Below are 15629 nucleotides of genomic sequence, written 5' to 3' on the forward strand. Positions count from 1 at the left end.
CATATTTGCCACCACTAGTATGAATAAGCATTTTTTGTTGCTATTGCCACCAGTGACATTTGGGAAGAATTAATGCCACAGATTCCCTATGGGTGAATATTTTTTGTTCACAAGGAAAACAGACATTATGAAAGAGACTCTTAGTAGGACTAAGACTGGTCCCAGCTACGAGAGTGTCTATTAACCTAGAGACATCTAGGAATACCTTGGATCCCTAATGGCTCCTGACCCATCATGAAATGGATGGGGATTATGATGAGGATAACAATGAAGATGAGGATGATCACGATAGTTTTTAACACATATTGAGTGCTTACTATGTGTTGGGCACTTTTTCAAGGATTTTACACAAATTAACTCATTTAATCTTCTCAATAACCTTATCCTACCTCATACTATAATCATCCCCATTTCATAGGTGAGAACACTAATGCACAGAGAAGATAAGTAGCTTATCTAAAGCCAGAAAGAAAATAACAATAAGTGTTGGCCCAACTGGTAAAAATAAGCAGTTGCCCAGTTTTATGTATTCTGGGCATTAGAATGCATTGAAAATTGTTAGTACCCTATATAAATCATGATTGTCGGAAAAGAAGTTTCTTATACATTTTCCTCCTTTATAAATCACATTCTTTATAGTGCTCAAGGGTCTTAAAGATAGGCTTTATATCATTATATTGGAGTCACTTTACCTAAAAATGCTTTGAATACAACAGGAACTTAATGCAAGTTGGCAGAATAAACACTTTGTATCTAAACTCTCCTAAAAGCATTGTGAGATATCTGTATAAGAATGGATTCTGTATGGTGTTAGGGAGTGTGCTAATTTCTTTCTTTTACATGTAGCTGTCCAGTTTTCCCAGCACCACTTATTGCAAAGGCTGTCTTTTCTCCATTGTATATTCTTGCCTCTCTTATCAAAAATAAGGTGAACATATGTGTCCATCGACAGATGAATGGATAAAGATGTGACACATATATACAATGGAATATTACTCAGCCATAAAAAGAAACGAAATTGAGTTATTTGTAGAGAGGTGGATGGACCTAGAGTTTGTCATATAGAGTGAGGTAAGTCAGAAAGAGAAAAACAAATACTGTATGCTAACACATATATATGGAATCTTAAAAAAGGGTGGGGAGGGGTTCTGAAGAACCTAGGGGCAGGACAGGAATAAAGACACAGATGTAGAGAATGGACTTGAGGACAAGGGGAGGGGGAAGGGTAAGCTGGGACGAAGTGAGAGTGGCATGGACATATATACATTACCAAATGTAAAATAAATAGCTAGTGGGGAGCAGCTGCATAGCACAGGGAGGTCAGCTCAGTGCTTTGTGACCACCTAGAGGGGTGGGATAGGGAGAGTGAGAGGGAGTTGCAAGAGGGAGGAGATATTGTATATGTATAGCTGATTCACTTTGTTATAAAGTAGAAACTAACACACCATTGTAAAGCAATTATACCCCAATAAAGATGTTAAAAAAAATGGATTATATTGGTTTCTACTAATTCCATTGGCACATATGTTTTACAGAATCTATATAATCTTGTGGTTCAGTGTGTAACTGAATTATCGTGTCAAAACATGCTCAAAATCAGTACAAGAATTATTTAAAATGCAAGCTGACTACTCTGGTATAAATATAATTTTAATAATATAAAAAATTGTTATAACTTAGGATGATGTGTCTATCTACAGAGGCCCACAGCATTATATTAATACTGTAAATCTGAAAACCATCCTACGCCTTTTTATGAATAGAATAATATCACTTACAAGATTTATTACTTTTCAGGGGAATGACACGCTGGGGAGAATTTGATGATCTTTACCGTATTAGTGATTTGGACAGGACTCAGATTCCAGTGTCTGGAGCAACAGATACCCAGGAAGGTCAGTATCAAAATCTTATTAATGAGGAGACTTTTTTAAACTAATACAAAGCATGAATCCTAAATGTTTTTCTGAAATTCAACATTTTATATACCGTTACTTTTTTTTTTTTTTTTTTTTTTTGCGGTACGCGGGCCTCTCACCATTGTGGCCTCTCCCATTGTGCAGCATAGGCTCTGGACGCGCAGGCTCAGCGGCCATGGCTCACGGGCCCAGCCGCTCCGCAGCATGTGGGATCTTCCCGGACCAGGGCACGAACCCGTGTCCCCTGCATCGGCAGGCGGACTCCCAACCACTGCGCCACCAGGGAAGCCCTACCGTTACTTATTAAACCTTTATTTTGTATTAAAAAAATATATCTTAGGAGCATACTAACTTAAGTCACTACAGTGCTCATATGATGTTTAAGAACCTTACTTTGCTATATAAAAACATTATTTTTTTAATTACATGAGGTCCCTTAGATTTACTAGATTAGGGAGAACTGATGGTTTGAATAAAGTTTGTGTACATAAAATTGTTTTATATTTTCCCCAAGGATTAGGATCATTTATTATACTCAGAAGATTTCTATGCTAGACCAAGCCCTTCAGATTGAATTTTACATCTTTTGAGAAGCTGAACATTTCGGTTAATAGATATTTATATAACATTGCTTCTCAGAGGCAGATATACTGCATTCACTATATCTGATAGGGTTGTTTCAAGCATTTATTTAAAAAAGAGAAATCTACTTGAACATCAAGTGAGTTCATATCAAATTTGACAAACGAATGGAAAATGCCAGCCCCTATGACATGTGACAACAGTAATCATAATAATGATGATGTGTTAGTAATAATATTAGTATCTGTCATTTACTGAGACTCGGGCATGATATCTTACATTTTACATGGATTTCATTTGCATGTAATATGTAGAGACCCAAGGAGAAGATGATGACTGAGGCTGGGGTGGGGTTCACATTCCCGGGATGGTGATATTACCAAACTGACTTCAGACTGAACAAGGGTATGGTGCTGGCATTATCTTCATGAATCTACCAACAACTTCCAATGTTTAGCTTAATTTTTTTCAAAGCATTCTCAGTTCAGTCCTCTCTGCTGTCTCTATAACAACTCAGATTCTGTAACAAACATGATGCTCCTTCCCGGATTCCCTTATTTTTGTCTTATGGCCTTTTGGCATCTTTTATATAAGGGTCCTTATAATTAGCCCTTTGACAACACTCATCTAAACACAAGGGAATCCCAATCTCTTGGCACCAAAGATACAATAAAAATCTATTTTTATTTAAGCACCAGTGCTAGAGAAAGATGAAGTATCACATGCTTATACTCTAATTACAATATAATTAAAATTCCAAGGTAAAATGGAAAACAAGTGTCACCAGATGGCCCTATTCTTAAAGAATATCATTGCTATTTTCTGTTTAAAAGCATTATAGTCCATTGCATAGCTATATAATTACTAAGTATGTAATCAAATCCACCCACGATGCAAAGAGGTGAGCAGCTAAATTATATGGGCTTATAACCTTTATTCTCCCCAGATTATTTATCTTATCACAGTAGCACTCTGAAGCTTCATGCAGATGAAGAACCTGAATCCCCATTGCTCTATAGAACCATGAGTGAAGCAGCCCTGGTGAGAAAAAGGATGAAGCCTCCGACGATTGACAGAAAGGACAGACAGAAGCATAGGGCCTCTATTAACGGACACTTTTATAACCATGAAGTGAGTTCCAGTTTCATTAATGTCATTTAAAAGAATGTTGTCTATTGTGCTAACAATATCACTCAATTCAATTTTTGTGTGTGTGTGTGTGGTACGCGGGCCTCTCACTGTTGTGGCCTCTCCCATTGCGGAGCACAGGCTCCGGACGCACAGGCTCAGCGGCCATGGCTCACGGGCCCAGTCACTCCGCGGCATGTGGGATCTTCCCGGACCGGGGCACAAACCCGTGTCCCCTGCATCGGCAGGCGGACCCTCAACCACTGTGCCACCAGGGAAGCCCTCAATTCAATTTATAATTAAAAATAATAATAATGCCTTTAGATATACTACTACTATTATTATTGGGTACTCTCTATGTGTTAAGCATTAAACTGTTTTGATGGATTATCTCATTAATCACTAAAACAATCCTATGAAGCAGATACCATTATGTTCCCTACTTTACGTATGAGTTAACTGAGGTTCACAGAGGTTACACAATCCATCACCGGTCACACTGCTTTTAAGTAGCAGCTCTGAGCCCGAACCCAGCTTCTGTCTGATGCCAGAACCCAAGTTCTTAACCAACATGATCAGTGAACCCTAAGTGGCAGGCCCTGTGATACACACTGGAAATATAAAGATGACTCAATTGATGCCTTTGCCAGCATGGAGCTCAGGGCTTGGGCAAAGAAACCAATACATCCACAAATGGTATTAAAATATGTAAGTGCTACAAAAGAGATTGGTTCAAAGTACATTCAAACATTAATATTTAAATAAAAGGAAAAAATCAGCTATAGGCTTGTTTATTCTGATCAATTAAATTTTCCAAGTCTTATACATAAACTCATATACATAAACCCATATCACCCACAAGTACAATTGTAGTTTATACTATTTGCATTTTGATTTTTTTCACTTAATATGTGTTAAATATATATGTGCCTTTCTATAGTATTTATAAGACATTTAACTTGGTCGAAGGTAGGAAATACATCATGTTTTTGTAGAACTCAAATTTTTCATGTCATATACTAGGGATCATTCATCCATTCATTCAATAAATACTTAAAAAGCACTCACTCTGTGCAAGGCACCACTCTAAGCCCTTTCATACAAAATATTGACTCATTCATCATAAGCTTTTTTCTTTAGGGCTTTCTACCTTTTATCCTTCTTTTTCATCCCTTGGGAGAGTATCCATATGTTCCTTTGGAGACTGGTATGGAGAAATCTCCCTTGTGAATTCTCTGTTCAAATTAGACATTTTTCTGGCTCAAGAACTTCCTCCTGGCCAAAAAGTAACATTGACAGTCCCCCACAGATATGCAACTACCTGGTTTCTTCTTCTCCTCAGAATTATGCTGTATGTCATCAGCACTTGTGAGGTGATTTCTGTTAAAGTAGGCTGTGAGAGCCACATTATTCCAAATGAGCAGCTTCCAGATGGGATATGCGGAGCTAAGAATGAAATGGGCACTAAAGTTGGCAGCACAGCATCATAGCTGAATGCTTGGGCATTGCAGCCTGATGACCTGATTGCAAATTCTTGCTGAGCAAATAAAAAAGTACTCAACCTCTTAGCCTTCATTCCTTCATCCTTCCTTCTTTACAAGGCTGTTGATGGGATTAAGTGGAATGAGGTGAGTTCAGTACTTAGCATAAGTATCTGCACAAAGGAAGAACTCCGTTTACAGTTAGCTTTATTGATATTGATTGAAAGAGATCAAGTGGAACTAAAGATATTTCACACAAGTATCATTCACTGCAGTATAACAACTAGCAGAAAACAAAACCCTGAAACCCAAAGCACTCTATCAATGTGTATGCAATGATGGGCATCTAGGAATTTAAGTTGATATAGTCATAAGATATGTTTTTATATCATGAAACCTCTTGATAATGCCTCCAGTACTAGAGGCTTAGACTGTGATGCAGTAGTCCCAAGGGAATGCGTTCCAAGACTCCCAGTGGATACCTGAAACTAAGGATAGTACTGAATTCTATATATACTATGTTTTTTCCTATACATACATACCTATGATAAAGTTTAATGTATAAATTAGGCAAAATAAGATGTTAACAACAATATCTAATAATAAGGTAGAATATTTATAAAAATATACTGTAAAAAATGTTATGTGAATGTGGTCTCTCTCTCCCTCCATCTCTCTCAAAATATCTTATTGCACTGTATTCACCTTTGTAAGGGTGTGAGATGATAAAATACCTGTGGTGTGATGAGATGAAGTGAGGTGAATAAGGAGGCATGGTGATGCAGCATTAGGCTACTCTTGACCTTCTGACAGTATGTCAGAAGGGGGATCATGTGCTTCAGATGATCCTGGACCATCAAGCCATGATGACGTCGATAGTTGGCTGTCAGGAGCAAACATTGTCAGTGGTTGGGGATCTTGGGCCAGATGGAGTAGGATGGTGCAAGATTTTATCATGCTACTCAGAATGGCACACAATTTAAAACGTATGAATTGTTTATTTCTGGAATTTTCCATTTAATTTTTTTCATCTCTCTCAGGATTCTATTTATTTTAAAATAGGAATAATGATCAAACAATGAGAAAAAATTTTATGGTTATATGTTTCTGATGATTTTTTTATGGTGCATTACTAATCCCCAAGAGAGATGTGTCAGACTTATCTGACCATAGAAATCTTTTACCAGGTATTATCTAAAAGGCAGACTCTTGATTAGAGAAACTTGCAGGAAATATTGTTCTAGATATTCAATTAGCACTTTCACCTCAATCCTCAGTTGAGATATAGGCTGAACCATATGAAATTGCCAACACTGGACCATTTCTGACCAACCAAAAAGGAGTGATTTTATACAGTTCAAATTAAAACAATTTAGAACAATTATTCCCAACCAGGAGGGAATTTTGAAATCTTAAACTACACTGAAGAATGGTGTGACTATCTAGTGAAACTGTTTTGAACATTCTCAAATGATGTTTTACCTAACTTACTCTAGAAAAAATATAAAGCTGCTTAAAGGCATACATAGTACAGTATTCAACAAAAGCAAAGAAAGTAAAAATAAGAAAGCAAATTTTTAAACTGATGATCTTGGATTTTTTGTCCAAAGGAAGGCCAGGTTCAAAATATTGACTCTCGTTAGTTTGTCACATTAAGTCCTTAAAATTATATCAATCTTTTTTTTTCTCTTCTAGACATCAATTTTCACTCCAGCCTTTGGATCAGAAACTAAGGTCAGAATAAACAGTAATATGAGAACTGAAGAAGTAATAAAGCAAATTCTCCAAAAATTTAAGGTAATCTTTATCAGTGAACTGAGCTATAAATATCTTGTATATAATTTAACTGTAGGCACATAAATGGATTTTTCTGAAATTAAATGTTCAGTTCCAAAGAATTCTTTCCTATGTATGGTTGACCCTTGAACAAAATGGGTTTGAACTGCATGGGTCCATTTATAATATAAATGGACTGTGCCTGCGAAATTACATTATCCCCAGGGAGCGGAAAAGGTTTTATATCTGAAAGTGAAAAATGAAAGTGAAGAAACATATATAATTTGGGTCTGGTTGGCTTAGAAAACATTGACAACAAAGAATTCACGTCTGTTCTTTCTTTTCCATTGACAGATTGAAAATAGTGCCCAGGATTTTGCACTTTACATTATTTTTGCAACAGGAGGTAAGAAAGCTTGGTGGTTGTTCTAACATGACTCCAGTGTGTTATCGTTTTCTGCCCATAAGAAAGGCAGAAAAGCAGTTTACCTCCTTCTGTGGAAGAACGGGAGGGAGGGAAGGAAGAAGGAAGAGAGGGGGAGTGTTTTACATTATTCGTATTTCACAATTTCAGAGGAAGACACCCTAAGAATAAGGTATCCTAGAAGAGTTTATAATACAAAAGACTTTGCTTGTTGGCCAGTCATTAAATTATCTGAATGGTGATCAAAGAGCACTGGAGAATAGGTGGAAGGTTCCCAGGAATTGTTAGGCATTTAAGTTGACCTCTGTACTTCTTTCTTTTTCACTTTCCCTTATCATTCTAGCTCTTACTAGAGTCATCATTACATATCATTTCTTCCTCATCTTTCTTAGCACAGTGTCTGACACATTGTGGGAGTGTTCTCTCTTCCTCAGTAGAGAAAAATGTGCAGAACTTTGTGGTGGAGGTAAAAGTTTAGCAGCAGGACATTGGAAAGAGTCTATATGTAGGGTGCTAGGAGCAGGGAGTGAAAGATTAGAGAAACCCTAAAGCAATACTAAAATGAAATTTTTGAAAGCCTTAAAACTGAAAATTTTTAAATGTTAAATTATAAAAATAGCTCAGGTTATAATTTAAGTATCAGAATGTTTGAGCCAGAAATTGAATAGAATAAAATAATACATTTTGATCTGGAACAATTACAAGAAAATGAAAGCTGGATTTCCAAACACATACAAAATTAAAGTCCTTATAAGTCAAAAGCTTAAATATAAGAAATATATTAAATGTTTGAAAATTCTAAGAGTGTGTGTGTGTGTGTGTGTGTGTGTGTGTGTGTGTAATCATTCTAGTTGTTTTAGAAAAGAACTAAAATGTAGAAACATTGAACTGTATAAAAATGTATTGATAGAAGATACAAACATTATGAAGAAGGGTCACAATGAAAGCAACTGTAGACACATAAACAAAGTTTTAAAATTGCTTCAACTATCAACTGCTATGGAAGAAAATCACAGAGATAGGCACCACTGAAGAGGGCTTGAAGCAGAAGCAGAAGGCCTAGAAGCAGACCCTGTGGTGTCTTTCTACACTGCTGCCTCTGAAAAAAGCCCAGCAAATAGTTAAAGACCCAGAGTGAGGGCAGAGAGCAGAAGCAAGAAGAACTACAATCCTGCAGCCTGTGGAACAAAAACTACATTCACAGAAAGATAGACAAGATGAAAAGGCAGAGGGTTACATACCAGATGAAGGAACAAGATAAAACCCCAGAAAAACAACTAAATGAAGTGGAGATAGGCAACCTTCCAGAAAAAGAATTCAGAATAATGGTAGTGAAGATAATCCAGGACCTCAGAAAAAGAATGGAGGCAAAGATTGAGAAGGTGCAAGAAATGTTTAACGAAGATCTAGAAGAATTAAAGAACAAACAAACAGAGATGAACAATACAATAACTGAAATGAAAACTACACTAGAAGGAATCAATAGCAGAATAACTGAGGCAGAAAAACAGATAAGTGATCTGGAAGACACAATGGTGGAATTCACTGCTGTTGAACAGAATAAAGAAAAAAGAATGAAAAGAAATGAAGAAGGCCTAAGAGACCCCTGGGACAACATTAAACCCAACAACATTCACATTATAGGGGTCCCAGAAGGAGAAGAAAGAGAGACAGGACCCGAGAAAATATTTGAAGAGATTATAGTCAAAAACTTCACTAACATGGGAAAGGAAATAGCCACCCAAGTCCAGGAAATGCAGAGAGTCCCATACAGGACAAACCCAAGGAGAAACACGTTCAGACACAGTAATCAAATTGGCAAAAAGACAAAGAAAAATTACTGAAAGCTGCAAGGGAAAAACAACAAATAACATGCAAGGGAACTCCCATAAGGTTAACAGCTGATTTCTCGGCAGAAACTCTACAAGCCAGAAGGGAGTGGTATGATATACTTAAAGTGATGAAAGGGAAGAAGCTACAACCAAGATTACTCTACCCAGCAAGGATCTCATTCAGGTTTGATGAAGAAATCAAAAGCTTTACAGACAAGCAAAACCTAAGAGAACTCAGCACCACCAAACCAGCTCTAACAAATGCTAAAGGAACTTCTCTAAGTGGGAAACACAAGAGAAGAAAAGAACCTACAAAAACAAACCCAAAACAACTAAGAAAACAGTAATAAGAACATACATATTGATAATTACCTTAAATGTGAAAGGATTAAATGCTCCAACCAAAAGACACAGGCTTGCTGAATGGATACAAAAACAAGACCCATATATATACTGTCTACAAGAGACCCACTTCAGACCTAGGGACACATACTGGCTGCAAGTGAGGGGATGGAAAAAAATATCCCATGCAAATGGAAATCAAAAGAAAGCTGGAGTAGCAATACTCATATCAGATGAAATAGACTTTAAAATAAAGAATGTTGCAAGAGACAAGGAAGGACACTACATAATGATCAAGGGATCAATCCAAGAAGAAGATATAACAATTATAAATATATATGCACCCAACATAGGCGCACCTCAATACATAAGGCAACTGATAACAGCTCTAAAAGAGGAAATCGACAGTAACACAGTAATACTGGGGGACTTTAACACCTCACACCAATGGGCAGATCATCCAAACAGAAAATTAATAAGGAAACACAAGCTTTAAATGACACAATAGACCACATAGATTTAATTGATATTTATAGGACATTCCACCCAAAAGCAGCAGATTACACTTTCTTTTCCAGTGTGCATGGAACATTCTCCAGGATACATCACATCTTGGGTCACAAATCAAGCCTCTGTAAATTTAAGAAAACTGAAATCATACCAAGCATCTTTTCTGACCACAATACTATGAAATTAGAAATCAATTACAGGGGAAAAAATGTAAAAAACACAAACACATGGAGGGTAAACAATATGTTACTAAATAACCAAGAGATCACTAAAGAAATCAAACAGGAAATCAAAAAATACCTAGAGACAAATGACAATGAAAACACGACAATCCAAAACCTATGGGATGCAGCAAAAGCAGTTCTAAGAGGGAAGTTTATAGCTATACAAGCCTACCTCAAGAAACAAGAAAAATCTCAAATAAACAATCTAACGTTACACCTAAAGGAACTAGGGAAAGAAGAACAAACAAAACCCAAAGTTAGCAGAAGGAAAGAAATAAAGATCAGAGCAGAAATAAATGAAATAGAAACAAAGAAAACAGTAGCAAAGATCAATAAAACTAAAAGCTAGTTCTTTGAGAAGATAAAAAAAATTGATAAACCATTAGCCAGACTCATCAAGAAAAGGAGAGAGAGGACTCAAATCAATAAAATTAGAAATGGAAACGGAGAAGTTGCAACTGACACTGCAGAAATACAAAGCATCCTAAGAGACTACTACAAGCAACTCTATGCCAATAAAATGGACAATCTGGAAGAAATAGACAAATTCTTAGAAAGGTATAACCTTCCAAGACTGAACCAGGAAGAAATAGAAAATATGAACAGACCAATCACAAGTAATGAAATTGAAACTGTGATTAAAAATCTTCCAACAAACAAAAGTCTAGGACCAGATGGTTTCACAGGCGAATTCTATCAAACATTTAGAGAAGAGCTAACACCCATCCTTCTCAAACTCTTCCAAACAATTGCAGAAGAAGGAAAACTCCTAAACTCATTCTATGAGGCCACCATCACCCTGATACCAAAACCAGACAAAGATACTATAAGAAAAGAAAATTACAGACCAATATCACTGATGAATATAGACGCAAAAATCCTCAACAAAATACTAGCAAACAGTATCTAACAACACATTAAAAGGATCATACACCGTGATCAAGTGGGATTTATCCCAGAGATGCAAGGATTCTTCAATATACGCAAATCAATCAATGTGATACACCATATTAACAAATTGAAGAATAAAAACCATATGATCATCTCAATAGATGCAGAAAAGCTTTTGACAAAATTCAACACCTATTTATGATAAAATCTCTCCAGAAAGTGGGCATAGAGGGAATCTACTTCAGCATAATAAAGGCCATATATGACAAACCCACAGCAAACATCATTCTCAATGGTGAAAAACTGAAAGCATTTCCTCTAGGATCAGGAATAAGACAAGGATGTCCACTCTCACTGTTATGCAACATAGTTTTGGAAGTCCTAGCCACGGCAATCAGAGGAGAAAAAGAAATAAAAGGAATCCAAATTGGAAAACAAGAAGTAAAACTGTCACTGTTTGCAAATGACATGATATTATACATAGATAATCCTAAAGATGCCACCAGAAAACTACTAGAGCTCATCAATGAATTTGGTAAAGTAGCAGGATACAAAATTAATGCACAGAAATCTCTTGCATTCCAATACACTAATGATGAAAAATCTGAAAGAGAAATTAAGGAAACACTCCCATTTACCATTGCAACAAAAAGAATAAAATACCTATGAATAAACTTACTTAGGGAGACAAAAGACCTGTATGCAGGAAACTATAATACACTGATGAAAGAAATTAAAGATGACACCAACAGGTGGAGAGACATACCATGCTCTTGGATTGGAAGAATCAACATTGTGAAAATGACTATACTACCCAAGGCAATCTACAGATTCATTGCAATCTCTAACAAACTACCAATGGCATTTTTTACAGACCTAGAACAAAAGAATCTTAAAATTTGTATGGAGACACAAAAGACCCCGAAAAGCCAAAGCAGTCTTGAGGGAAAAAACTGGAGCTGGAGGAATCAGACTCCCTGACTTCAGACTATACTACAAAGCTACAGTAATCAAGACAATATGGTACTGGCACAAAAACAGAAATATAGATCAATGGAACAGGATAGAAATCCGAGAGATAAACCCACACACCTATGGTCAACTAATCTATGACAAAGGTGGCAAGGATATACAATGGAGAAAAGACAGCCTCTTCAATAAGTGATGCTGGGAAAACTGGACAGCTACATGTAAAAGAATGAAAATAGAGCACTCCCTAACACCATACACAAAAATAAACCCAAAATGCATTAAAGACCTAAATGTAAGACCAGGCACTATAAAACGCTTTGAGGAAAATACAGGCAGAACACTCTTTGACATAAATCACACCGAGATTTCTTTTTTTTTTTTTTTTTCAGAACGTGGGCCTCTCACTGTTCTGGCCTCTCCCGTTGTGGAGCACAGGCTCCAGACACGCAGGCTCAGCGGCCATGGCTCACAGGCCCAGCCGCTCCGCGGCATGTGGGATCTTCCCGGACCGGGCCACGAACCCATGTTCCCTGCATCGGCAGGCGGACTCTCAACCACTGCGCCACCAGGGAAGCCCCCAAGATATTTTTTGATCCATCTCCTAGAGTAATGGAAATAAAAACAAAAATAAAAGTGGGACCTAATGAAACTTCAAAGGTTTTGCACAGCAAAGGAAACCATAAACAAGATGAAAAGACAACAATCAGAATGGGAGAAAATATTTGCCAATGAATCATTGGACAAAGGATTAATCTGCAAAATATATAAACAACTCATGCAACTCAATAGTAAAAAAACAAACAACCCAATCCAAAAATGGGCAGAAGACCTAAATAGACATTTCTCCATAGAAGACATACAGGTGGCCAAGAAGCACATGAAATGCTGCTCAACATCACTAATTATTAGAGAAATGCAAATCAAAACTACAATGAGGTATCACCTCACACCAGTTAGAATGAGTATCCTCAGAAAATCTACAAACAACAAATGCTGGAGGGGGTATGGAGAAAAGGGAACATTTTTGCACTGTTGGTGGGAATGTAAATTGATATGGCCACTATGGAGAACAGTATGGAGGTTCCTTAAAGAACTAAGAATAGAATTACCATATGACCCAGCAATCCCACTACTGGGCATATACCCAGAGAAAACCACAGTTCAAAAAGACACATGCAGGGCTTCCCTGGTGGCACAGTGGTTGAGAGTCCGCATGCCGATGCAGGGGACAGGGGTTCGTGCCCCGGTCCGGGAAGATCCCACATGCCGCAGAGCAGCTGGGCCCGTGAGCCATGGCTGCTGAGCCTGCGTGTCCAGATCTGTGATCCACAATGGGAGAGGCCACAGCAGTGAGAGGCCTGCATACCAAAAAAAAAAAAAAAAAAAAAGACACATGCACCCCAATGTTCATTGCAGCACTATTTACAATAGCCAGGTCATGGAAGCAACCTAAATGCCCATCGACAGACGAATGGATAAAGAAGATGTGGTAAATATATACAATGGAATATTACTCAGCCATAAAAAGGAACGAAATTGGGTCATTTATAGAGACGTGGATGCATCTAGAGACTGTCATACAGAGTGAAGTAAGTCGAAAGAGAAAAACAAATATCATATATTAACACATATATGTGGAACCTAGGAAATGGTACAGATGAACGGGTTTGCAGGGCAGAAATTGAGACACAGATGTAGAGAATAAATGTATGGACACCAAGGGGGGAAAGCAGCAGGGGGTGGGGGGTGTGATGAATTGGGAGATTGGGATTGACACATATACACTGATGTGGATAAAATGGACGACTAATAAGAAAATAAATATTTTTTTAAAAAAAAGAAAGAAAAGATACAAGCATTATGAAGAATATCAGAAAAAGATTAATACCTACAATATCAAAAAGTTCTTGCAGGACTTCCCTGGTGGCGCAGTGGTTGAGAGTCCGCCTGCCGATGCAGGGGACACAGGTTCGTGCCCCGGTCCGGGAAGATTCCACATGCCGCAGAGCGGCTGGGCCCGTGAGCCATGGCCGCTGAGCCTGCGCGTCCAGAGCCTGAGCTCCGCAACGGGAGAGGCCACAACAGTGAGAGGCCAGCGTACGGTACAAAAAATAATAATAATAATTTTTTAAAAAGTTGTTGCAAAATGATAGTGAAAAGACAATCCAATAAAAATAAAGTATGATAAAGCAATTCAAAGAATAACAAAGTAACCAGTAAATATTTTTAGGAAAGTCTTAAACTCAAGGAAATACAAATATTAAAGGAAATGCAGAAGTTAAGGAAACGTAAATTCAATCCTTAAATTCAATGTATTATTATCACCTATGTCTGGTGTGGATAAGGGTAAAAGCATATGTTCTTGCAATTCTGGTGAAGATCTGTCTGTCTACTTTCTTAAAATTCATTCTAGCAACATTTGTTAAAATCCACAGTATACATATCCTTTAGCCCAGCAATTCCACTGGTGAGAATGTGTTTCACAAAAATAAAAGGACTACTGCCTACAGATTTATGTGGAAGGCTATTTATAATGACAAAAAGCTAAAGGCAAAGTTACCCATCATAGAGGAATGATTTAATAAGTGATGCAACCATTAAATGAAATGAGTTAGATCTATACCAGTTGAATGGAAGGAATTCTATAATATACATTTAATTACAAATGCAAGATGCCTATAAATGTATATAGTATGATCCCATTTTTTTTTTTTTTTTTTTTTTTTTTTTTTTTTGCAGTACGCGGGCCCCTCACTGTTGTGGCCTCTCCCGTTGCGGAGCACAGGCTCCGGACGTGCAGGCTCGGCGGCCATGGCTCACCGGCCCAGCCGCTCCGCGGCACGTGGGATCTTCCCGGACCGGGGCACGAACCCGCGTCCCCTGCATCGGCAGGCGGACGCTCAACCACTGCGCCACCAGGGAAGCCCAGTATGATCCCATTTTTAAAGAAGAATTATAAATCCCTATTTATATATGTGGTTTATATGATCACATGATCAGGGAGAAAGGTATGGAAAGATAAATACCAAGCCATTAACATTGATTACTTGGTTAGGGGGTTGGGGAGATACAGAAAAGACAATGGGAAGGAGAAAAAGCACAAAAGGAAAAAACAAATTATGATTTTTAAAAATATATGTGTACAATAAAAATATCAAGTGTGATACGACCACCTTTATGTATTTTTTGTGTGTGTGCATAAAGAGATATGTGAAGGGATGGCCACAAAAAGTGAAAAGCTGCTTATCCTAGAGTTCTGGGATTCCAGGTGATTTTTACTTTCTGCCTTATTCTTTTCCTCATAATTACAGTAGTATGTATGTTGTTGAGGAATAATTCAGAATAACTGACAAATATAATTGTATATATTTAAAGTGTACAATGTGATGATTGGACATACATGTACACTGTGCAGCGATTACCAAGATCAAGATAATCAACACATCCATCAGCTTACATAGTTAACTCTTTTTCTTCTTGGGCTAAGAATGCTTAAGATCTACTCTCAGCAACTTTCAAGTGTACATTAGATCCTCAGAAATTATTCT

The 15629-nt window shown here is 37.4% G+C and overlaps 2 protein-coding genes across 5 annotated transcripts in view; one reads left to right on the forward strand and one right to left on the reverse strand.

Moving 5' to 3' along the window:
* RASSF6 (Ras association domain family member 6) overlaps positions 1–15629 on the forward strand; it is a 64183-nt gene that overhangs the window by 41953 nt on the left and 6601 nt on the right. For all 4 annotated transcript variants that reach the window (XM_060012388.1, XM_060012389.1, XM_060012387.1 and 1 more), the window contains exons 5-8: positions 1798–1895; positions 3448–3632; positions 6806–6907; positions 7241–7292. In XM_060012388.1, the coding sequence (XP_059868371.1) occupies positions 1798–1895; positions 3448–3632; positions 6806–6907; positions 7241–7292 (437 nt within the window). The remainder of the gene's footprint in view (positions 1–1797; positions 1896–3447; positions 3633–6805; positions 6908–7240; positions 7293–15629) is intronic.
* Positions 1–15629, reverse strand: part of LOC132425909 (alpha-fetoprotein-like) — a 68750-nt gene that overhangs the window by 4847 nt on the left and 48274 nt on the right. The gene's annotated exons all lie outside the window — the stretch shown is intronic.

This window comes from Delphinus delphis, chromosome 5 (genome assembly GCF_949987515.2).
Source record: "Delphinus delphis chromosome 5, mDelDel1.2, whole genome shotgun sequence".
Taxonomy (NCBI): domain Eukaryota; kingdom Metazoa; phylum Chordata; class Mammalia; order Artiodactyla; family Delphinidae; genus Delphinus; species Delphinus delphis.